Source organism: Oxyura jamaicensis, chromosome 1 (genome assembly GCF_011077185.1).
Source record: "Oxyura jamaicensis isolate SHBP4307 breed ruddy duck chromosome 1, BPBGC_Ojam_1.0, whole genome shotgun sequence".
In the NCBI taxonomy this organism is placed as follows: domain Eukaryota; kingdom Metazoa; phylum Chordata; class Aves; order Anseriformes; family Anatidae; genus Oxyura; species Oxyura jamaicensis.
In genome coordinates this window covers 152,858,019-152,882,147 of record NC_048893.1, presented here as the reverse complement: position 1 = coordinate 152,882,147, position 24,129 = coordinate 152,858,019, and the positions used below count along the sequence as shown (strand labels likewise).

The following is a 24,129-nucleotide window of genomic DNA, read 5'->3' as shown; positions in this document are numbered from 1 at the left end:
CAAAAGGTATCTTCTTGTAACATTTGTATAAAGGCAAATTGCTCTCCGACTCCTATGGAAAACAAGTCATTTTGTATGACAGAGTATATCCATGAAAATGGCCAATGTCACTTTAGGAATGGTATCTGGACCATTGTATGCCTCTTTAAAAATATTGTCAGTCTCACTTAAGGTGATATTTAAGCAAAGATCAATGACAAAAAATGTTGCTATGTGGCAACCTGGCTTTAATGAACAGCATTCAGTATTCAGCATTCTCTTAAATACCATTAACTGGGGAAAACATGCTTATACTTTGCAAGTGTTTTTCCATTTTTATTTTTTTCTCTTCACATCCTCCTTTTTTTCTTTTTTCCTTTTTTTTTTTTTTTTGTTCTTGCCCTTTTATGTTTTCCTCTCATATTCTTTCTATATTCTTTTCTGTTCTCTATATTTCTTTCTATATTCATTTTCTTTCTATATTCTTTTCCCACTAACGATAACTCAGCTCATAGCCCCCTTCATCCTTTTGGTAATTCATTTTCTCAATTCCACCTGTCAGACAGATCCATAATGATAAATATTAAATAAAAAATAAATAAAAAAATACATGAAAAATTAAAGTGCTCTCCTTGGGCATTTTCCATATACGATGGCCAAAAGGCAAACAGTCCTTGCTCCTCAGAGTTATACTCCACATCTTTCTGCAAACTCACGTAGCAGCTTAATCTTCCTATGATTGCTTCATATATGGAAGGTTTCCTGTTGAACTTAGAGGTCTTGCAATGTTTTTCATAAAACTCACCTTCTGCTGAATTCAAATATACTGTGTTGTTCAGTAATGGTAGGCAGGAATTAGGCATTTCTGTACTCCATTCCTGATAGTGTTCTTTCCTTTCTTTTTCTTACAGCTTAGTGGCAAAATATTTTTGAGACAGAGATATATAGAGCTATCCTCTTGCAGAGTATGCATACAAAACATAACATATGGAGGGTATTTGCATAATGGACAGTATTTGTGATAACAGCAATTCATTTTTTCTTGCATAACTTCACTATTTCCTAAAAAGTAGGAAATTGAATGTAGAATTGCATCTTCATAAGCCACAGAATTCTGTGAAGTGGTAAATTTTAGTGTCTATATTTTGAGTTTTGATATATGAGCATGTTAGAACCAATGCTTTACTTACTATGTAAATTCTTTCTTGAATGAGAATATATCTGGCTTCCTTTGCTTCTTTTGCACATATCTGTCTATGAAGTAAATTTTGTCCTTCTCTGTACTTGTATCAGTTATGTAATGTCAAATAATATATGCACAATTTGTTTATTGTCCTGCGATAAATATGCTAGCTGCATGTGCATTTACAAAAACACTAGAAAACTTCAGATATAGTTCTGAACCTACCATGTGTGTAGACTCTGGAGGTTTTTTTTTTTTTTTTTTTTTTTTTTTTTTTTTTTGTCTTTAACCTGATATGTCATGCTTTTAAGTAATCACTGTTTAGCTTGTATTTAACAAAACCAAAATGAAGGACAGTTCATACACAAAAAATATGCAGAGATAAATGTTTCTTCCTTCAAAATGTAAACATCTTTTTTCTTGTTAAATTTTGCAATAATATTAAAGCAACAATAAATAACACAACTTTGTGGAATGAAGTAATTATATTCTGCTATACTTCTTTTCTATTAAAAATATGTGCACAAAATTAATGCATCTCATTAAAATGTAATGTTGGTGCCATGAGAATTGAGTTAATATGAACCTGAAGATGACTCTCTAAGAATAACATACTAAATCATCTTTGTGTGTGTATTTGTGTGTTGAAATAGCTATACTCTTCGCGTGGTTGGCAGTGGAATCAAAGCTCAGTTTGGGAATCCAGAAGTAAAAGTGAAAGGAACAGATCCTGTAATAAATCAAATTATCGACAAGCTGAAACATATAATTCAGGTAAGCTTCTTTTACCTATAAATATAGGATAATATTAAAGACAACTCTAGTGAAAGTATGAATTTACTACATTAAATTGTTAATTCAAGTCATTGGTCAGTGTATGTCAACACCAGAAAAACAACAACAATAACAACAACAAAAAACTATCTGCTCCCTCTCACTTCAGTTATTGGAAATGTAGTCAAAAAATCTACATATGGTAGAGGAGTGTAGGAAGTAAGAATTTGTCCCCTGAGCCACCTGTACCTGTGAGTACCAGTTCAGTATTTAATTAAGAAGAACAAACAGAATAATTTAGGGATATTAACTGGGTTAACATTTAAAAACAACAAAACAATTTCCCTCATCCATCTATACTAAATCGAGATTATTTCTTAATTAGTCTTGCTGCAAGGTTTATTGTTTATAAATCAGATAGAAACACTAGAAATTTGGAATAGCATACTTGCTAAAGAAGTTGGTGATCATTACATATTTGTAAGTTACTGAACTTATGGCTTATAAAGCAGTCAGTTCCAATATGATCCTGCACAACTGTAGAACTGTAACACAGATTACATGTATGCTTTGTTATACTGTTATCATTTGTATCATGGATAGCCATAACTAAAGGATGAAAACCTGACTCGGTTGAAAGCAACAATAAATTTGCTGGCAATTCTGTATTTCAGTTAGAAAATAAAATTTTCCACCATGATCTGAAGACTGAATGATAAGAACTACTCTACTAGCATTTCCTGTCATGGACCCATCTAGTCCAGCAACCTCTTATCTGCACTGGTGAAAAGAATCTGTTCAGGGAGGGCATGCAAATTTGGCATATTTACCTTCTCCATTCCCCTTCTCTACCTCATTTTCCAAGCATGAGAATTAGAGATATTAATCAGCTCTTCCTTGCCTAGTCCATTTAGTTCCATTTAAAGACTGCTTCTTTAATTTTTTTTTTCCATCTTCTTTGACAGCTGCTTTTAAGTACAGTTTCCAAAATGGTTTCTGGAGTTGAAATAAGCAAGCCATTCTAACATTATTGATAACTTCATGGTGAAATCTCTGGGTTCTTATTTCTCTATTGGTAAAAAAATAACTGAAGACAAAATGAAAGAATTGGTGAAATAGTAAACAAACAAACAAACAAATAAATAAAATCTTTTCCATCAGTAGGGTTTTTTTTCTGGGATTAGTGGAATCCTGATTCAAGCTCAAAGGCAGTCATTATTCCTTTCTTGTAAAATGAAATACTGTATTTAGCCCTCCAGCTTCAGCATGCTTTAGTCTCTACTTCTTATTAAAATAGTGACTACCATGGTAAGAAAATGAATATAATTTTGCCTCCAAATAGATGCTATGACTTAATTAAGAACTAAAAATTACTGTACAAAGATGTTGCAAATCTTACTGGGTAAGTCTCAAGGTCTTTTATCTCTCAGGAATGTTGTCCTTTGATATTAAACCTGCACTGTATAGTTTATTGTATTGTTTTCCTCTAGAGGCTAGGATTTGTGTTGTTTCCTCCTTGGGTGAAGATCTAAACAAATAGAATAGAACAATTCCATTATAAGGCATTTCATTTTGAGAGCTTATTTGTCCTTGTCCCAGAAGACTGGAGAGGATCTTGGAAAGGAGGACTTATAATCTACATACTGCAAGTCCTACTAACTTGCAAATATATTATCTTTCTATGTGATAGCTTCCTTTCTTGTAGCTGTGAGTATGAAAATAGGGTCAGTGGATAAAGAGAGCATCAAATACCTTAGAGACCCAATATATAACTGTTTTTCCTCAGATAAAAGGGCTGAAGAAACTGCAGAAAAAGCTTTCTTCTCTAGCTTTTAATGCTTGGAAAAAGGGAATGGGGAGGGTAAATTAGCGATTCAAATACAAAAACTCACCTTTTTGTCCTTTGTGATATGAAAAGGATGAATCACATATTAAGCTTACGAAGGACAGATTAAATAAGGGGAGCTTAATGGATTGTGGTGTCACCTCTTGTGTGTAAGTCCTAGTTCTATCTACTTAATTCCAGCACTCTATCTGAGTAGTATTATGCAATACAAAAGCTTAAACAGGTAATTTTGGTAGAAAAAAAATCATATTTGTCCTACTTTTCATAACTAATAATTCCTGTAATCTATAAAGGTTTATATACTTTATTTTTAAGGCTGGGAACATGATGTGTAACCTATTTGTGTAGGCAACTACATATATTTCTATATAAATTCCATGTTGCTGTAACCTTGCTTTCTAATAAGTCCATTTTTGTTATTTGTGTTTTATATGGAGCATGAAATGTGGCAATTTGTTCTCTGTGTTAGGAAATGGAAATGAGTGGTAATTCAGGTTTATATGACCTTTCACATCAGCCTTTAAACACCATACAAGATATCAAAGCAGAATTGCTCTCTGTCTCATGATGCATGAGAGGATTTGGCCCTTCCTTCCAATCATGGTTAGAGCTGTGTCTACCAGTGTAAGTACAGTCTGATTTTCTTCTGCTTGCATAGCCTGTCATAGTACCAAGACCTCCAGGAATGAAAAGCCTCTACCATTTGGTGAATATCAGTATCCAGAAAAGAATCAGATGTTTTGCTTCTGGTACTTTGCAAAATAAATATGGTGAAAGGCACTGAAATGTTATGTAATCAACATACAACATTTGTTTGCAGGTGGGATAGGATTCATTTCTGTAATGAGACATGCGTTTAGGTGTTTAAGCTTCCCTCATATGCAGGTCTAGTCCAGGAAGCTTAAGAGAGCTGTTCATTCGGCCAAGTCTGAGTGTGTGCTTCAGGATAAGAAAAGTAGGTCTTTAGCCTCAGACTATTTAAAATGAGTTTGGGTATATTGCCCACATGTTGGCAACTACATTGTAAACACCTGCAGTTAAGTGTCTGATCTGAAGGATTTCACCTTGTGTCATATTTCTGAGCCCTTTCCAAGAGGATGCCAGCTCGAAAACACAAACTAGAAATGTGTCCTTTTCTAATAAATATTTAGCAGGTACACTGTATCTTATTCTACTACTACATTCTGCTTTTTCATAGGGTATGTTGCACCACAGAATTATCAAACCATAAAGCAGTCTAATATCTACTGGAAAATGAAGCCTTTTGCTTTTGCAGGTGTCTGAGTTGGGCTGAAGTACTTGGGATACATTTTTATTTGTTTGGTTTTTAATTTTCATGAAATGATTGTGACTTTAGGTACAGTTCAGACAGACAGGAAATCAAAAAGATATGTAGAAACATTTGGGAAGCTCCTTACACAATTCTGATATTACGATTATGTAGTCTTTTCTAATTGTTAAAAAAAAAAAAGTAAATTATAGAAGGACTATTTTGAAGAGGATGACCAGTCTGGTATTTAGAGTACATAATTAAACTCAGATTTAGAAATACACTCTGAATGTATTGTGCCCTTCTAGAACAGAAAAAGTAACTATCTCTGCTATGAAGAGGTAGGAGAAAATTGTTTTCTGAAATGTTCCTTTCTCTGTCATCAAAAGCATATGACCCTTTTTCTCACCAATTGCACTACATGCACTACATTTTTCTTTGTACTTTCAATGATCTGAGCAGAGGAGTAATAGTGAAATTAATATTTGGAGATGGAAAGGGAGGGCTCATTCAAGAAGAACCCAGAAAGCTCTCAGAAAATCAGACTATACATATTTATTGTACAAATGACTAAATACTGTCAAGTAGCAAAAGAAGAACAGATACATTAAAAATCACTTTCTGGTCATCTTGAATGTGTACACCAGAAAATAAATCAAATACTATTTTGACCTGCTTGCAGAAAAAAATAGGGGTCTCCTAGTATTTCCTCTTTTCTTACTGGGTAGATGTACAAGTGTGTAAAAATCCCTAGCAAAGAATCTACTTTAAAATATGTAAATGTTTGGTGCTTAAACATAGTCTCTTTTTTTCTAGGTTCTGTTAATTAAAAATTTTAAACTTATTGCTTAAATATGTTGCTTAAATGAGAACATCTCTTCCCAGTAGGGTTTGGTTTCTGGGCTACTGTGCTAGGGTTAAGTTACGATTGTTCACAAACTTTATGACAGAGACCTTTTAAGTACATGCCACAGTGGCCCTTATGTCATTTCTTGTTTGTGAAAGGCTCACAGTAAACCTCCTTCTTTTTCTGTAAATAGTGGATTTACCAAAAATCAATAGAACTTTTGATTCCATTGGACCCTGACTGCTATAATCTGTGCTCTGGACTCCACAGGTTAGTACTCCCAGCAGTGAAGTGCAATTAGAGGAGCTAGCATGAATTCAGGTAAACCAGTCAGTGATGAAAATGGTTTGACAAAGTCACCTTCTTTTGTAAAAATCCTCACTTGTACTGTCTGGTGTTTTGGAGAGCTTTTTAAATGATAGGCTCTTCCTCATTCATTTATCTTCATGGTAGGCCAACAATGGGTTCAGTGCATATTCTCTTATGTATTGCAATCAGCAGCTATCACTCTTATTTAATAGGCAATCATGATAAGCAAAGTCAGTTGCATATGGCAGCGATAATAATGGTAATTATTTTTCTTTCTTCCCCAATAATTTAAAAACATGATTTATCTTGCCTGCAAGTACAAATACTAAGGTTATGAAATAAGTATGATATTTTGGTGCTGTGATTACAGGCAGTTGGATCCTGGTCATTTCAATGTATTTCTTCTTTTAGAAGATAATCTCAGAGAGATATTGTTTTTGAAAATAATAGCCTTTACTAGGAGCTTATATTAACAGGTGAAATAAAGTCTTCCTAATTTTAGAAAATTCTGTCATAGTAGAAAATACCACTGTGTATGTCTGCCAATATGAAGCAGACAGAATCTCCCTGTGGAGATTTCCAGAGGCACCTTCCTCTCTATTGACAATACTGAAAATTTAAACATTTCAGTTAGGATTAATAGTTTCCTATTTCTAGATGTAGCAAAAGATGTTCCTGAACTTATCTGGAAGGGATCACATCTTACATTGCAGAACCCCTGGATCACTAGCTGATATACATGGATTAATACTTATTTTTTTCCATGAAGGGGTAAAAAATGTCACTAATAGAAAAGCTATCTGATCATAACTAGCAAAATTTATTCCAAAATGAGAATAATATTGTATTTTTGTTATTGACAGAGGTTGTAAAAGCCAAAGGGAGACTAAACCCAGCATTCAAATGACTGTTACCTGTATAAAATCTGAATGGGTTTGTGAAATAAATAGTATCAGATTAAAGAATTTTTAAGATTATGCAGCACTAATAGAAGCCTAAGATTTGGCCAAATCCATGACTAACTATGCTATGCCAAATGGAAAAGTTGTACAGTGCAGACTTGTAAGAGTACATATTTTTGTGTGTGTCATCAGCAGAATGCAGTCCAAAGCCAGTAATCATAGAATCAACATCAGCTGGAGAAGGTCCCAGATGACTGGAGACTTGTTAATGTTATGCCCATCTATAAGAAGGCTCATAAGGAGGGTCTGGGGAACTACAGGCCTGACAGCCTGACCTTGGTGCCAGGGAAGGTTATGGAACAAATTATTTTGAGTGCAATCACACAGCATGTGCAAGAAAGGTAGGGAATCAGGCCCATTCGGCACGGATTCATGAAAGGCAAGTCCTGTCTGACCAGCCTAATCCCCCTCTATGACCAGCTGACCTGTCTGGTAGATGAGGGAAAGTCTGTTGACGTATTCTACCTAGACTTCAGCAAAATGTTTGACACTGCCTCCCACAGTATTCTGGAGAAGATGTCAGCCCATGGCTTGGACAGGTACACTCTTTGCTGGCTTAAAAACTGGCTGTCTGGCCAGGCCCTAAGAGTGGTGGTAAATGGAGTTATATCCAGCCTGCAATCAGTCATGAGTGGTGTTCACCAGGGGTCAGTGTTGGGGCTCATCCTCTTTAATATCTTTATTGATAATATGGATGAGGGAACTGAGGGCACCCTCAGTAAGTCTGCAGATGACACCAAGTTGGGGGGAAGTGTCAAGGTGCAGGAGGGTAGGAAGGCTCTGCAGATGGACCTGGACAGGTTGGATCAATGGGCAGAGGACAATGGGATTAGGTTAAAAATGGCTAAGTGCTGGGTCCTGCACTTTGGCCACAACAACCCCATACAATGCTAGAGGCTTGGGGCAGAGTGGTTAGAAAGCTGTGCAGAGGAAAAGGATCTGTGGGTGCTGATTGATGCTCTCCTGAACATGGGCCAGTAGTGTGCCTGGGTAGCCAAGAAGTCCAGTGGCATCCTGGCTTGTATCAGGAGTAGGGTAGCCAGCAGGATGAGGGAGGTGATCATCCCCATGTACTCAGCTCGGATGAGGCCACACCTTGAGTACTGTGTTCAGCTTTGGACCCCTCAGTACAAGAAGGGCATTGAGGCCCTGGAGCGTGTCCAGAGAAGGGCTACAAAGCTGGTAAAGGGCCTGGAACACAAGTCCTGTGAGGAGTGGCTGAGGGGACTGGGGTTGTTTAGTCAAGAGGAGTCAGGAGAAAAGGAGGGTCAGGGAGACCCTGTTGCTCTCTATAACTACCTGAAAGGAAGTTTTGGGGAGGTGGGGGTCGTCCTCTACTCACAGGTAACTAGTGATAGGACTAGAGGGAATGGCCTCATTCCCTCCCCCCGGGGGGGGGGAGGGGGGCGGGGTTCAGGTTGGAAATGAGGAGACATTTCTTCTCAGAAAGAGTGGTTAGGCATTGGAGCGGGTTGCCTGGGGAGGTGGTGGAGTCACCATCCCTGGGGGTATTTAAGGAAAAGTTGGACGTGGTGCTTAGTGACATGGTTTAGTTGGGTGATATTAGTGGTAGGGTTGGATCAGATGATCTTATAGGTCTTTTCCAACCTTAATGGTTCTATGGCTGGACCTATGGGCTATTAAATCTAATATCATGTTCTATTGTTACCTATTGTCAGAGACTCAATAGGGATGACTCAAAAAATTTTAATGGCAGAAATTTAGTTAATTTGGCTTCCTTAAATAATTTTGTCTGTTTCTTTCCTTATGCATCTTAACTTCTGGACTACATGTGCACACCAAGCATAGGCTTTGGCTAAAAATGGTGTCTATAGCCTTTAAGTGAATGAATAGGTGCCACTACTTTAAAAGACATTAAATGTGACAACTATTTTTCCTTTACTAGTGGTTATTATTACAGTGTTGTTAGCACTGTGTTTGACTATGCCATCATTTGTCTATTTACCTGTCTCAAAAGTGTCACAGAAATAGTAAGACAGGATTTTATTGTGACACTGATTTTTCATATTAACTACACTTTGCAGCTCATTTTTTTTTTTTTTTTTTTTTTTTTTTTTTTTTAAGGTTTTATTAATAAACCACAACACAGGCAAATTAATATGTGTTTTCAGAGCCAAGTACATATTGGAAGTGGTGATGGAACACATTGCCTGAGTTCTCAACTATACATACAAATAACTGTGTTTTTAAATTATTCATATGCAAGATGTGGTACTTGCAGTTGCACTTCCCTTTGATCACTGATAACATGTTTGTGCCTTCTTTAGTGTTATGATAATTACCTAACAGTTAAAATCCCTCTGCCTCTTAGAACAGTTCAAACTGCTATATAAATTTAACGAATTATACATTCTGGTGACTCTATTCATGACTGAAATGCAGTTCTTCCTCATGGAACAAGTGAATTCTCAAGAGTACAGCATTTAACAGTCAAATACTTAGGGCCTTAGTTCAATATACTCTTCAGAAACAGGGACAAGCTCCTGAGACTCACTTTCAAAACATTGTTTTTTTCCTCTACTCAGAATTTTTTGTTGATATATTATAGCCTGCACTTTGCACCGTTCTATAACAGGTATCCCACTGAGGTAATTGGGAAGTAAAATTTGAGTGCACTTTGTGCAACAGCCATTCAACATTCACTTGTTCTAGATTTGATTTCATCTATTTGCACCTAAACTGCTTATTTATTATTTTTGTTTCTTTTTCAATGGGAAAGACTGCTGCACATTTTTTTTTCATATTACAAATGCATATCTATATATTAATTTTGCTTGATTTTTTTTTGCCGTTTCCACTTTTTATTTTTTTTTTTTTCTTCTAAAATTATCACACTCCTGCAGGTTGAGAACAGCTCAATATCTTCATTACATTATTATTATTTTTTTCTTCCAGTGATTTTTTTGGCTCTCCCTTTATTTTTTTTATGTGTTTGCTTCTTCTTTCATTGTACTTCTGGAATTAATACAATGCTACTGTCATGCTACAAACCCTTGGACAAATTCCATCTATGGCAAGGCATGATAACAGTGATGTAGCATATGAAGATATTCATACTTGACAGAGAAACCTATTCTGTATTTGTTTTAAGCTGTTCCGTTTGTTTTGTTTTGTTTTGTTGTTTTGTTTGGTTTAGTTTATTTTTTTTTTTTTTTTTGGCACATCTACAGAGAGCTGGCTTATCACAGAGTATTGATGTGACTATTACCTGGTGCTGAAGTTATGTTAAATATTTTGAGTATTACCATTGTTCATAAAATATTGACATAATTTTTGCAGAGTAGGAAATAGCTAGGACTGAGATGGGAAATTCTTTCTGAGTTACATTCTCCTCCTTTTACAATACACTTCAACCTCAAAAATAAAAATCAAAAGTTCAGGATTGATGATGTTTTTGAATCTCTTGAGTGAAAAGATTCTCTCAACAGTTCTGAGATTATAAAGAAGTTATTTGTTCTTTTTGTTGTTCACCTCTCACTTCCTGAAATTAAAAACACTAAAATTTATGTGAACATTCTGAGATGATTGCATGTCCTGGAACACTATGTGTAATCTCAAACCTATATGGTGTACAGAATGAAGACAGAGAAGAAAAAAGTGATTATGAGGGCATGAAGTTGAGAACAGGCATCTCCCATTGTTGAGATGCTTAGGAGGTAAGTAATTGATGGTCATTAGCCACATAGAGGGTGTTTTTTTTTTTTTTTTTTTTTTTTTTTCCACCCCTGGTAATTTAAACAAAAGCTCAATAATCTTTTTTCCTGCTTTATTTTGTTTTTCACTAGGAAGTTTACCAACATCATTAAAGGCTAATTGGAGTTTCAGTCATTTAGCACAAATTATTTAAAATACTATTTGTACTTAAATGAAAAGCTTTTGATTTTCCTAAATGTGACTAACAAAAGAAAATAATATACATTTTACAGAGCTTTCTGGAACTACAGCTAAGGTCCAAATTTGTGTAAAGCTAATTGAAACCAAACCAAACCAAACCAAAACAACTTACATTTGTATTTTCTTTTTAATTTTATTTCTCCTTTTTTTGCTTATAAAACACTGCACAGTGCACAGTGACAAAATATGCACATTGATGCAATGGGAAGATACTATCAATTATTATCCATTTAGTGCAGAAAATAGTGGCACAGAAAACAAGACAGACTTTTCCAGCAGTATTAGGTGGACAGCAACACTAAACAAAGTATTCATTATGGTGCAGATTCTCTCTACAAAAGCCTATTTTACACCTAAATTTCTTGCTGCTGTAGCTGGTAAAAACTGCTTGTGTTAGGGTTTCTCAGCAAAAGGAAGTATTGTTCTATCTTCTTATTTTTAAGTACAATATTAAGTGAAGGAAGGAGGGTTTTGAGATTTTTGGATTTTTTCTATGACAAACAATATGGTCAGGGCATATTTTTATTTTTATTTTTATTTTTATTTTTGATGCTTACTTTAGTGAATCTGTTCTACTTTACTGTCTGCAAAACCATGTAATTTATTTTTCTTATTTATAATTTATCATTTATGCTCCTTGACACTGATAAAAATAGATTAATTTATTTTTTCTTTTAATACTTTCTTTCAGACTTCCCATAACTGTGGCCACAGATCTCTAATAAAACTAGAAGGGGTTTTGTTCCTGTACCACATGGAAGTAGTTGCAATTTTGAAATTGAAAATGAGCTTCTGATGCCCTTAATACCCAATCTCAGTTTAGAAAAGAAATGGAATATACTTACTGATATGTAACAGAGACAGACTACAGAGTTCAAGAGGGCTTCAAGGCTCTGATGCAGTAGTACAATGGTGCATACTCAGCGTCCTATTAACTTAGATGTGAATGCTAGAAGCTTCTGCAAAACCCTTCTTAAATATAAAGGTCTATTTAGATTGTCTTACAGGTAGAGGAAGCTGTCAAATTGCATATTTTAATTGGATAACATAACCTATTTAACCTTTGTGATACCTTCTCAAGAGGGAGAAGAAAAGTGGTAAAGGAAATGCGTTTAATTTTCAGTGAATGCCAATTTAAGAATTTCCTTGTCTCTGGACACTTTTAATAGACAATTGTTTTAGGGAGTGGTATTGTGGATTACTTTTGCTGTTGGCTTTTAGTTAATCAATTGCTTTGCAACAGCAACCATGCCAATTAGTGTATAATCAACTGGAAATGAGGTTAAGAATTCAGCTTGAAAGTGACCTGCCTAATGGAATCTGGATTTTATTAAAGAGTCTTTCTTTTTATGATTGAAGAAGCACATCCACTTCTTCTCATGTGGAACAACAATTGGACTTTGCAGAGATGCATGCAAGCATCAGCTACTTGCAGTACAAACTGCATTATTCATTGTTTTCAATACTTGTATGCCAATGCACACAGGAAATAAACAGGAAGAACTGGAGATTTGCGTGTGGTCACAAGGCTATGACATTATTGCAGTTACAGAAATATGGTGGGATATCTCATATGACTGGAATGCTGTCATGGAGGACTACATTCTTCTTAGGAAAGACAGGCCAGGAAGGCAAGGTGGTGGAGTTGCTCTTTATGTGAGAGAGCAACTGGAATACAGCAAGCTCTGCCTAAGGATCGATGAAGAGCAAGCTGAGAGTTTACAGGTAAGGATTAATGGTCAGGCTGCCATGGCTGTTGTGGGTGTTTGCTACAGGCCACTCGATGAGGAATAGAATGTAGATGAAGCCTTCTACATACAGATGGAAGTAGCCTCACAATCACAAACCCTTGTTCTAATGGGGGACTTTAACCATTATGTTATCTTCTGGGAAGATAACACAGCTAGGCACAAATAGTCCAGGAGGTTCCTGCAGTGCATTGATGGCAACTTTTTGGCACAGGTGGTGGAGAAGTGAACAAGGAGATGTGTGCTGCTGGACCTTGTACTAACAAACAAAGAAGGTCTGGTTGGAGATGTGAAGGCTGGGGGCAACCTTGGCTGCAGTGCCAAGGAAATGGTGGGGTTCAGGATCTTGTGAGGAAAAAGCAGAGCAAAAAGTAGGATTACAGCCCGGGACTTCTGGAATGCAAACTTGGGCCTCTTCTACTTGGAAGAATCCCATGGGTTAGGACACTAGAAGGAAGGGGGGTCCAAAAGAGATGGTTAGTATTCAAACATCACTTCCTCCAAGATCAATGTTGATGTATCCCTATGAGTAGGAGGCAAGGAAAGGGGGCAGGAGACCTGCATGAATGAGCAAAACTCAGAGCAAGTATGCAACATCCCCCGCAAGGGAGTGCAGAGACCCATCAGGAGCCGGCAGGGCACATTTTAGTAGGAGAATGCTACGGGCCATCTGATCAAGAAGATCAAGCTAATGAGGCCCTCAGCAGACAGACAGAGGCAGCCTCACATTTGCAAGCCCTGGTTCTCATGGGGGACTTCAAGAACCCTGATCTTTGTTGGAGGGACAGCACAGCAGGGCATACAAGGTTCCTGGAATACATTGATGTTAAATTCCTTCTCCAAGTGATAGAGCAGCCAATGAGGAGAGGTGCTGTGTGATGGACCTCATTCTCACCAGCAAGGAGGGGCTGGTGGGGAATGTGAAACTCAACGTCAGCTGTGGCTGCAGTGATCATGAAATGATGCAGTTTTGTATTCAGAGAACAGTAAGGAGGGAACACTACAAGCTTGCTACCCTAGACTGTGGAAGAGCAGACTTTGGCCTCTTCATTCTGGTCTGCTTGGTAGAGTACCATGGGACAAAGCCCTGTTGGGCATATGGGGGAGCCTGAGTTATCCAATGACTATTTTGCCTCAGACTTCACCACCAAGAGTTCCAGCCACATGGCCCAGTTCCCAGAAGGCAAAGGGAGGGACTGTGAGAATGATGAACTGCCCAGTGTAGGAGAAGATCAGGTTTGAGACCTATGGAACCTGAAGGTGCACATGTCCATGGGACCTGATGAGATACATCTGCAGGTCCTGAAGGAACCATTGGATGAAGTTACTAAGACCTTATCAATCATATCTGAGAAGTCATGGCAGTCCGGTGAAGTTCCCAATGATTGAAAGAGGGGAAACATAACTCCCATGTTTAAAAAGGAAGACCCAAGCAACTACAGGCCTGTCAGTCTAACCTCTGTACTTGTCAAAATCATAGAGCTGATCTTCCTGGAAAATGTACTAAGGCACACAGAAAATTATGAGGTGATTGGTGACAGCCAACATAGCTTTGCTAAGGACAGATCATGCTGGGAAAATCTGGTGGCCATGATATCCTTTTCTCTAAATTGGAGATACATGGATTTGGTGAATGGACCAGTGGGCAAGGAATTGGCTGGGTGGTTGCACTCAAAGATTGGCAGTAAACAGCTCAATGTCCAGGCAGAGATCAGTGACAAGTGGTGTCCCTCAGGGTTCTGTCTTGGTAACAGTGCTGTTTACTATCTTTATTAATGACGTAGACAGTGGGATCAAGTGCACCCTCTGCAAGTTTGCAGATGACACTGAGCTGCGCGGTGCTGTTGATAGAACAGAAGGAGGGGATGCCATTCAAAGGGACATGGGTGAGCTTGAGAAGTTGGCCCATGTGAACTTAATGAGGTTCAACAAAGCCAAGTTCAAGGTGCTACACCTGGGCTGGGGCAATCCTAGGCAAGAATACAAACTGGATGAAGAACTCATGGAGAGCCGCCCTGCAGAGAAGGACTTGGGGGTTCTGGTGGATGAAAAGCTATGAGCCAGCAGTGCATGCTTGCAGCTGTGGTGGTTTTACCATGCTAGGCAGCTGAACACCACAACCGCTCTCTCACTCCCCCTCCTCAGATGAGGAGGGGAAGAAGTAAAGGAAAGAACAACTCACGGGCTGAGATAAGGATGATTTAATTAAAGAGAAATATATATATATATATATAATTAAGTAAATATTATTATTAATTAAACAATTCAACTAAAGGGAAAAAAAGGGAAAGGGGAAGAGGGAGGGGGAAAGGGAATAACTAAACAAAACAAGTAAAGGTTATGTGGAAGTGCAGAGGAAAATAAATTACTCTCTACTTCCCACAAATGAGCGATGCTTGACCACAACCTTGAAGCATGGCCTCAACGCACGTAGCCGGTGTTTGGGAGGAGGACAGACGTTTTCGCAACGAGAGCCCACCCCTCCCCTCTTCTTCCTTTTTCCACCTTTTATTGCTGAGTGTGACATCATATGGTATGGAATATCCCTTTGGTTGGTTGAGGTCAGCTGCCCTGGTGATGTTTCTTTCTCACTTTTTGCCCACCCCCTAGGAGGGTTAGAGAGAGTCCTGATGCTGTGCCAGCCCTTCTCAGCAGCAGACACAACACCGGTGTGATACCACTGCTGTTCTAGCTACAAATGCAGAGCGCAGCACTGTATGGGCTGCTGCAGGGAAAGTTAACATCCCAGCCAGACCCAGTACAGCAGCCCAGAAGGCCAACTGCATCCTGGGCTGCACCACCAGAGGAGTGGCCAGCAGGCAAACAGAGGTGATTGTCCCCCTCTTCTCTGCCCTTGTGAGCCCCCACCTGGAGTGCTGCATCCAGGTATGGGGCCTCCAGCACAAGAAGGACGTGGACCTGTTAGAACGGGTCCAGAAGAGGGCTTCGAAGATAATCAGAGGGCTGGAGCATCTCTCCAATGAAAACAGGCTTAGAGAGCTGGGGCTGTTCAGCCTGGAGAAGAGAAGGCTCCAGGGGAACTTTATTGCAGCCTTTCAGTACTTATAAAGGGGCTTATAAAAAAGATGGCAAGTGGCTTTTTACAGAGGCAGATACTGGTGGGACAAGGGGGAATGGTTTTAAACTAAAAGAGGGGTGATTTAGATTAGAGCTTAGGAGGAAATTCTTCATTCAGAGGTTGGTGAGGCACTGGAACAATTTTTCCAGAGAAGCTGTGAATGCCCCATTCCTGGAAGTGTTTAAGACCATGTTGGTTGAGGCTTTAGCAACCTTGAATAGTGGAAGGTGTCCCTGACCATTGAAGGCGGAGTTGGATTAGGTGATCTTCCAACTCAAACCATTCTATGATCCTATGATGATTCTAAAATAAAGAATAAAAGTTAGAGAATAATAAAAAAATAAAGTAATAAAAGTTAGAACAAAGTATTCCCAAACTGACATACTTGGGACAGTATATTTGGTAAAGGAAAGAGAGGTGTAGACTTTCATATGAAAAGAGACTTTAAAAGATTTAAGTACAGCAGGAAATCAACTCTCTAGCCAGAAGAGAAAATCAAACTAGTGATTTTAGTGTATGAAATCTGATACATCATAAAACCATTGCACAGCTTCATTGACAGTCTTTTCTGAGGAGAGGCTCAGCAAGTAAATATCACATCTATATGGAAGATATCAACAAAAATTTGAGAAGCAGCTTACTGTTTCTGTTAATACTAATTAATGACAGATGTAGTGTGTCAATATCATAAAAATATTAGCAAAATAATTTGTATGAAAACAAACTCATTCAAAAGGAAAAAAAAAAAAAAAAAAAAAGAAGAAGAGTTGGAGCAGTAACTAGAATTACAGTAAGATACCATTAAGATCTAAGTGGCACTTAGAAACTCTGGTCTCACCAGTACTATGGAAATTACTGAGTGAGCAGTTCCTCTAGGCTGATGTATTAAGGGAATAAGCAAGATGACTGTGCTGTGTGTACATTCCTGTGTTACTGCTTGATGATCAGTACTTTCTCCAGTTTAATTTACTGGTTGTGGATTCTGTATAGCAGCAGAGATCATTTCAAAGATAATCACATTGCTGTAAGTGTTGATAAAATGGAAATATATTACCTCTTGCCAGTCCAAGCTCTACAGCTTTGGAAAGCACTACTGTGTGAACTTTTATGTTATTAACACCAAATAATACACATGGAACAGTTATTATAAATGCCTTAACCACAAAAACAGGTTGTCATCACCTACAAAAAAAGAAAGTCATAGGAAAGTCTTCTTTATCAGTGATCATAAGAATAATTTTAGAATGTATGCAATGCTCACTGTGCAAAGCTAGGGCATCTAAAACAAAGCAGGTACTACAGTAGCACAACACACTACAAAAAAAGGATCTGTAGCAGTATTTCAGAAGTATGCAGTCACTTACTGAGAGAAAAAAAGTTGATGTCCACAAACTTTCTGAACTGAAAAGCGAAACATCGTTTTTGAGCATACTGAATGTTTCCTGTTTGAGACAGGTTATTTCCTTCTATTCTGAGCCCTGGGAAATCCTCCAAGTCAGTGGCCTGTAGACAGCAGTACAGAGCAAGTCATTTGCTACAGGTATCATCATAATTTGTTCTCCTTGTCAGCCTGTGCAATAAGCAATGTATTCTGCAGGCACAAAAAATAGTCTGGAAAACAATCTGTTACTTTGATATCTTTTAAACAAAAATCCTATGTTATCTATGAGGGCTGTTTGTTGCCTAAAGGACTCATCTGCCTAGTCTTTTCTCTCTGTAAATGTAGAAAATTGTAGAAGAGCACAATAGTACAGTGCATTAAACTACTTTTCACTCCTGTGATGTGCATGTGAAATCCATTTTTATATATTTATATATATATATTTTAAACTATACAATATATAAAGGGCACACATTTTGCTCAGCAAAGCCTTGCTGTTATCTTGAGAGAGCCAGCCAGCACCTGGTTGAAGAATCAGAGCTGAAGGGGAAGCATGTAGTTTACATGAAGGCTCATCATTCAACATTATGGCTTAAAGTGTCATAAACAAGATGGGCTATGCAATTTTTAATTTGTGTTTTTTTGTTTCAAGAGACAATACAGGCAGACACAAATGCTTCCTAGCAGAGTGAAGTTATTTCTTAGGTTTGTGGTGAAAGTACTCCAGGAAGAGAAGTATTTAACTGCCTAGTATTCAGCTAACTGATACATTGTAAAAAACAAAAAACAACCAACCAACCAAAATGATTCTAAGTTTCTTAATAAGCAGAGAATAAAAAAAAAAAAGGAAAATCATTCACAGAGAAAAACTTGACAAGATTCATTACATATATAACAAATCGTGGCTTTGATATTGGTATTGTTGAAAAAATATTTATATATCTCTTTACAAGGCAGGTTAGTTACTACTTTTGAAAAGTCTTTTCAAATTTTATCTTTACAATGTATTACCAAACCAATTCATTATACAGGTGGTGTAGTTTCATTCATGAAGACACGTGGCTCATACTGTGCAAGATGGGTGAAGAACTTAGTAGGTGTTGGAGTCACCTGGGAATTTCAAGAATATTTCTTATTTTCCCAGCCTTAACTTTTATGAAATGGGCTGCTATGCTAGGAGTCAAATGAACAGTCAGGCTCTCTTGGAATAGTTGATATGTTTGCAGTGAAGATATGTGCTCACTGAACCTTGTAAGAGGAATATCAGATAAACCAGAACATGAACCACAAAATATTTAAGATCCTTTTGGAGGCAATCCACATTTTTATTGACACACACAGTTCCAAGTATTTACTCAATAAAGTAAATATTTACTTTATTGAGTACCAGAAAGAATGAGTACCAGATTTACTTTATTGGGACCAGAAAGATCTTAGGGTGTTAAATTCATTAAGTGTCTTCTATTAGAAATTCAGTAGCTACACACAATGGCTGCAAAAAATGCTAGGACCCTCCAATCATGCTATTCAAAATTCAGTACCACAATTAAAAAATAATATATATATATAATTTAAAAATAATAATAAAAAAGATTATTCTTGAGTCATTAAAAAGAAAGAAAACTTGCAAAAACCTTGATTGTCAAGTATCAGTTGGTTACTATATATCATATAAAGATTGCATTTGTTATTGCTTATATTACTTATACTAGTATTCTGTGCAAAACCTTCAAGAAATCACTCGCTATTATATTTGATTATATTTCAATTTTTTAAGCTAGTCTTATTTAAGGAGGTTGCTAACATCAGATTGTAAGGTTAGGATTTGTATGGTGAAGTACAGACATCTCCACAGTTTCCAGAACCTACTTTCATAACTCAGACTTCTTCATTTGGCAGTTACAGAGTGCTGGATTGGTCATGCTGTACCCTGAAAGTGTCTTCTTCTCTCAGCTGACTATAGTTAAAATCTGCAGATGTTACAAACATACATTTGTGTTTTGGTGTCTGAAATTAAGAGGTAATATGAGCTGAATAATAGTCAGCTTGATATATCCTGAGGGTGTATATGTACAGAAGTCACCTTCAAGAATTTCAGTTGCAAGAAAATAATTTTAATACACATCAGTGGGAAGATTTGTATCTTCTTATGCAGGAGAAGTTCTCTTCAGTTACAAGCATTTGGGGAACAGAGGTCTTATCAAGAAATGATGTTTTGTGCATAAATCTAAGGAATAGTAAAAATGACAGGTCGTGGGGATTCTAAGGAAGCTTTTACCTGGAGCTTTTAAGAAGAGATAAAGTATTTGTCTTAAGTGACACAATTGAAAAGATATATATATATATATATTTAACGTTGTCTACTTTTTATTGCCTTATTCCATTTTCCATTACATTCAATTTCTGTGTTTTTTGTTGTTGTTGTTTCTTGTTTTGTTTTTGCTAGTATGTTTTTCAATAGGAACAAAATTTTACTGAAATAAAAACTTTTTTTTTTCTAGAATATTTTTTTAAACTGAAAAGAAGAATAAATAAGAAACAGTGAATATTTGCAATTCTATATTACCATTATTTGATATTTATATAATAGGTTCTCTTCAAAACTTTTCCCTTAAGCACTCTTTATTTTTGATTCTGTATTCAGTTTTAAAAGAGACATAACTGAAGATTTCTAATTTTGACAAATTTGTATATCTTGTCCACATCTTCCAAAGAATTGTGTGTCAGCATGACTGTTTGTTTTGTGTGTGTGTGTGTGTATGTGTGCGTGCGCATGTGTTTTGCTTATTGTTTTCAAGATAACAGTATTTTCTTGAACATTTCAGAAATTACAGTAAAAGACTGTGAAAAAAAAAAAAAAAAGATTTCTATGATTTTTCCAGGAATGTTTTATAACATTTGTGTGTGTGTATAAATATATACGTATATAAATACATACAGAAGAACTAACATTTATGAGAAAGATATTATTGCTCCCTATCGGTATATTGTATTTGATGCTGAGACTGCACTAGTGTAGTGTATGAAGTTCTCAGGATGTCTGCCAGGATATATTCTAAAGCTTTTGAGATTCTGTTTTCTAGTTTTCTTTCATGTGCTGTGAATTATTAATCTTTTCATTTTGTGCATGGCTTAATGATCTGTTCTTTGTGTTCTGCCAATCTTTCTGTCTATGCAATTCATGCTTATATTTTTCTCAACTGCTGAGCCTGCACACGTCAGACCCTTAATCATACTGTTTAAGTCCCCTTAATGCAGCAATCTATATTTACCTTTCTCCTTATGCTCCAGGTATTAAATTTTACACCTTAAACTGTACCTTGGACTGTTATGAGAACTGGTAGAATTACCCCAGCAATACTTAATCAACTCTTGGAAATGCTATTTTGAATCGTTCCACATCCCCTGCACTTCAGGTGCCACCAGGTTCTCAGCTTCAGTACATCCAGTTACTTCCCTTCCTCTACAAACAGACTTCTGTAAGAAGAGCATAACTGGTGGGGTGAAATGCTACTCTCCCCATGGTACTAGAGGGCAACCATCCAGTTAGATACTAGTGTGCCAGCATCCTCCTGGCTCAGATAATTTTGCAGTTGTGAGGAGATGGAGAAGTAAGGTGAACAAAGTATTTCTTAAGAACCTAGAGGGAATATATATGGGCATAAGGGCCTGAAAAATAAAATAATTTTAGAAAATAGAGCAAGTGGAATATATTCTTTTTCATCCTTAGTGCTCTTAGATGTTACTTGTAACAAAAACCCTCAGAGAATTTTCAGAAAAAGTTTTAGTAGTTTTAAACTACTGATGATCCACGTCATACGAAAAAAAAAAAAAAAAAAAAAAAAAGTCTTACTCACTTCTGTTGCTGTTTTTACTACTAAATAACTGGGTTTAGAGGCTATATCTTGCAATACTTTTATTTTTTATTAATTTCAGATGATTTTTCTAATATGAAAGACTTGGGTCTGTTTAAAGGGACCAATACTGCAAATAACAGGAAATTATTTTCATTACTACTTTTTATTTCTGGAAATTCTAGCTAAAGCACCATCTGATTACTTTCAAGGCTACTGTCTGTCATAGAACAACATGGAATGTCATCTGCAAATCCTGAGATTCTGTTCTTTACCTTTGTACTTCTATATTGCACAGGAACAGGTGTCTCACATGTAAAGCATTTTTTTTTTATATTTTTATTTTTATGCAGCTCAGTGCTCCTTTCCCATTTCTTTCCTTCTCTCTTTGTGTGCCATTGTATTTAAAATAGCAAATTTCAAGCATTAGAATAATTATTTTTGATTCCTACCTTTATTGCTTTCCAAGTTGTATGACAGTTCCATTATTCAGGATGTGAAATATGCAAGATCCTTCAGGACAGGAAAAAAGTTCATTGGGTTTGAGTGTATTTCTAGAAAACAAAACAACACAAAGCAAAGCAAACATGAATAGCCATCATTCCTTTGATATTGAAAGCAATGTAGTAACCTGGGGTCAAACCATCTCGAATCATTTAATGGGTTCCTGAGACATTCTTTTTAATAAAGGGAAAAAGGCACCCATGGAATAAATTGACACTTGAGATGAGATCAGTTACCCTCTAGAATGTCTCATTTTTCTGTTTTGGCATTCTAGAATGATCACAGTCCAAACGGCAATATCTCAGATATGTCACAGTGAGATGGGAGGTGTTTGGAAGAAAGCATAAAATCTCATTCATTGTGGGTAACACCAAATTGTGTTTGCATTGTAACATTTTGCAAATTGTCAACATTTGCAACTGTTCATGTCGACCTTAGTTAGCTATCTTTCAAGAACAGATTAACAACCTACTTTTCAGCACCACAAAAACACTGTAGGTTCTTAAGACATTTTATCAGCTCCCCAGACACACAAATTTCATTAAAAAACCCTGATGAGCTGATTTATTAGGAGTAATTTGAGTGTACTTAATTAACTCAGGATATATTTTCATGACATAAAGTTTTAGCAGAAATACTAAAGGATTCCCTCAGTACTCTTTTCCTCATTCTTGTTTTCAGAGTCTTTGGTTCATCTGTTTTTGCTTTAGTTGTTGTTTTGTATGTTTGTTTTGACTGTTTTTTTTGTTTGTTTGTTTGTTTGATTGTTTTTGGTGTGAGAGGGTGGGGTATGAGTATGTAGGAGAGGATTGCTTTTACCCAGCTCTGATATACTCTACAGCAGAGGACCCCAGTTATCTCAGGACTGCCAAGATGAGGACAAAATTTTACTTCCCATCAGTAATGTTCCTTAATACATATATGACTGTAGTGAATTAATTCCAAACACGAGAAAAAATCAGGGCTGAGATCACATTAAATAACTTCAGCTTATAACTTGGTGACTATAGTGCTTGTCCAGGAAATGTAAAATTTCAGTTCTAGGCCATTGTAAAGCAGAATAAGAATGAACCCAAAGCTAATTTCATAAAGAATATGGAATTCTATAATTACCAAACAGAATTGATGGAAGGTTTGAATTGTTTTATTTTATTTATTTTATTTTATTTTATTTTATTTATTTTATTTTATTTTAATTTTTGTTTTGTTTTCTTTTATTTTTAACTGTAAAATTTATAGCAACAGAAGTTTGAAATAACAATCCAGTAATGTTTTTTGTTTGTTTGTTTGTTTGTTCTTGTTTTTGTTTTGTTTAGAGTGTGATGTGCCATGCTTTTCAGGAAATAGACTTTAATAATGGACAAAGATAAAGCAAGGAGGAAATGTGTCACTACAAAGGTTTTTGTACAGTCTATACCCTATTCACCTAAATAGATGGCACTCAAATGGGCTTTCCTTTACTAGAAGGATTCTAAATGTAGTCCTGTATGCTTTGCTGGCAGTGACATCAGTAGATCGTTTCCCACCTTACTGAATTCCTTTAATCACCTTAAAACCTGACATTTTAAATTAACATACTGCTGAAAAAGAAGCCATTCATGCACAAAACTTCTGTAGCTATCTTTTTTCTTCTTCTTCTTCCTTCCTTTTTTTTTTTTTTTTTTTTTTTTTTTTTCCAAACAGCAAACTTTGAAAAAATAAGGGACATGAAAGCAAATCTGCTGAGAGGTTCATAATTTTGAAGACAGAATGTATCTGAATTGTAGATACTGTCTCTAATTTGAACGTCAAGAAACAGTAGGAAAAATAAAATAACACCATGGGGATCCAAATGCAATGGATAAACTGAAATTGAAAAGCCTACTGGAAATAAGAGATGTGATGGAAGACCAATATAGAGAAAAAATATATCTAGTCAGAAAGTGCAGGGATAACATGGAATTGTGAAAAGTCAAGCTGGCTTAAAATTGCAGGGAATAGTAATACAAATAATAATAAAAAATTTCAGCAAGATTAGTAAAAACAAGTTAGGGATTTCCAATAAAAAAGCTGATGTTGAATAGGGGAGAATGAGTTATGGGAATGAGGTCAAGGAAATAAAATATAGATGATTAAGATCAAAGAAAAAAAAAAAAAGTAAGGCTCAGTTCAGGCTTTTATACACCTCTGGGAATCAGTTTGATGAAAAATGTGAAAGAAGGAGAAAACAGAATACATGCTCAGAGACAACAAGACTTTACAGAGAGCTTATTGTGACGTAGCAAGATAGTTCCTTGCCAGTACTCCAAGCAAGTGACCTGTTGTATTTTCTTTCCCTGAAGGAGTATAATAGGACAATTTACTGGGTGTCAGTAAGATGGTTGCTATAATGTTGTATGAATTGTTTGCCCTAGATAAAACTATAAGTAGTATAGACCTTGTAGTTAAAGAATAGGAAGGAAGGAAGGAAGGAAGGAAGGAAGGAAGGAAGGAAGGAAG

At 36.4% G+C, this 24,129-nt stretch overlaps 1 protein-coding gene across 9 annotated transcripts in view; it reads left to right on the top strand.

Annotated features, from left to right (window-relative positions):
- GPC5 (glypican 5) overlaps window positions 1-24,129 on the top strand; it is a 783,354-nt gene that overhangs the window by 240,881 nt on the left and 518,344 nt on the right. For all 9 annotated transcript variants that reach the window (XM_035319367.1, XM_035319357.1, XM_035319400.1 and 6 more), the window contains exon 6: window positions 1,816-1,936. In XM_035319367.1, the coding sequence (XP_035175258.1) occupies window positions 1,816-1,936 (121 nt within the window). The remainder of the gene's footprint in view (window positions 1-1,815; window positions 1,937-24,129) is intronic.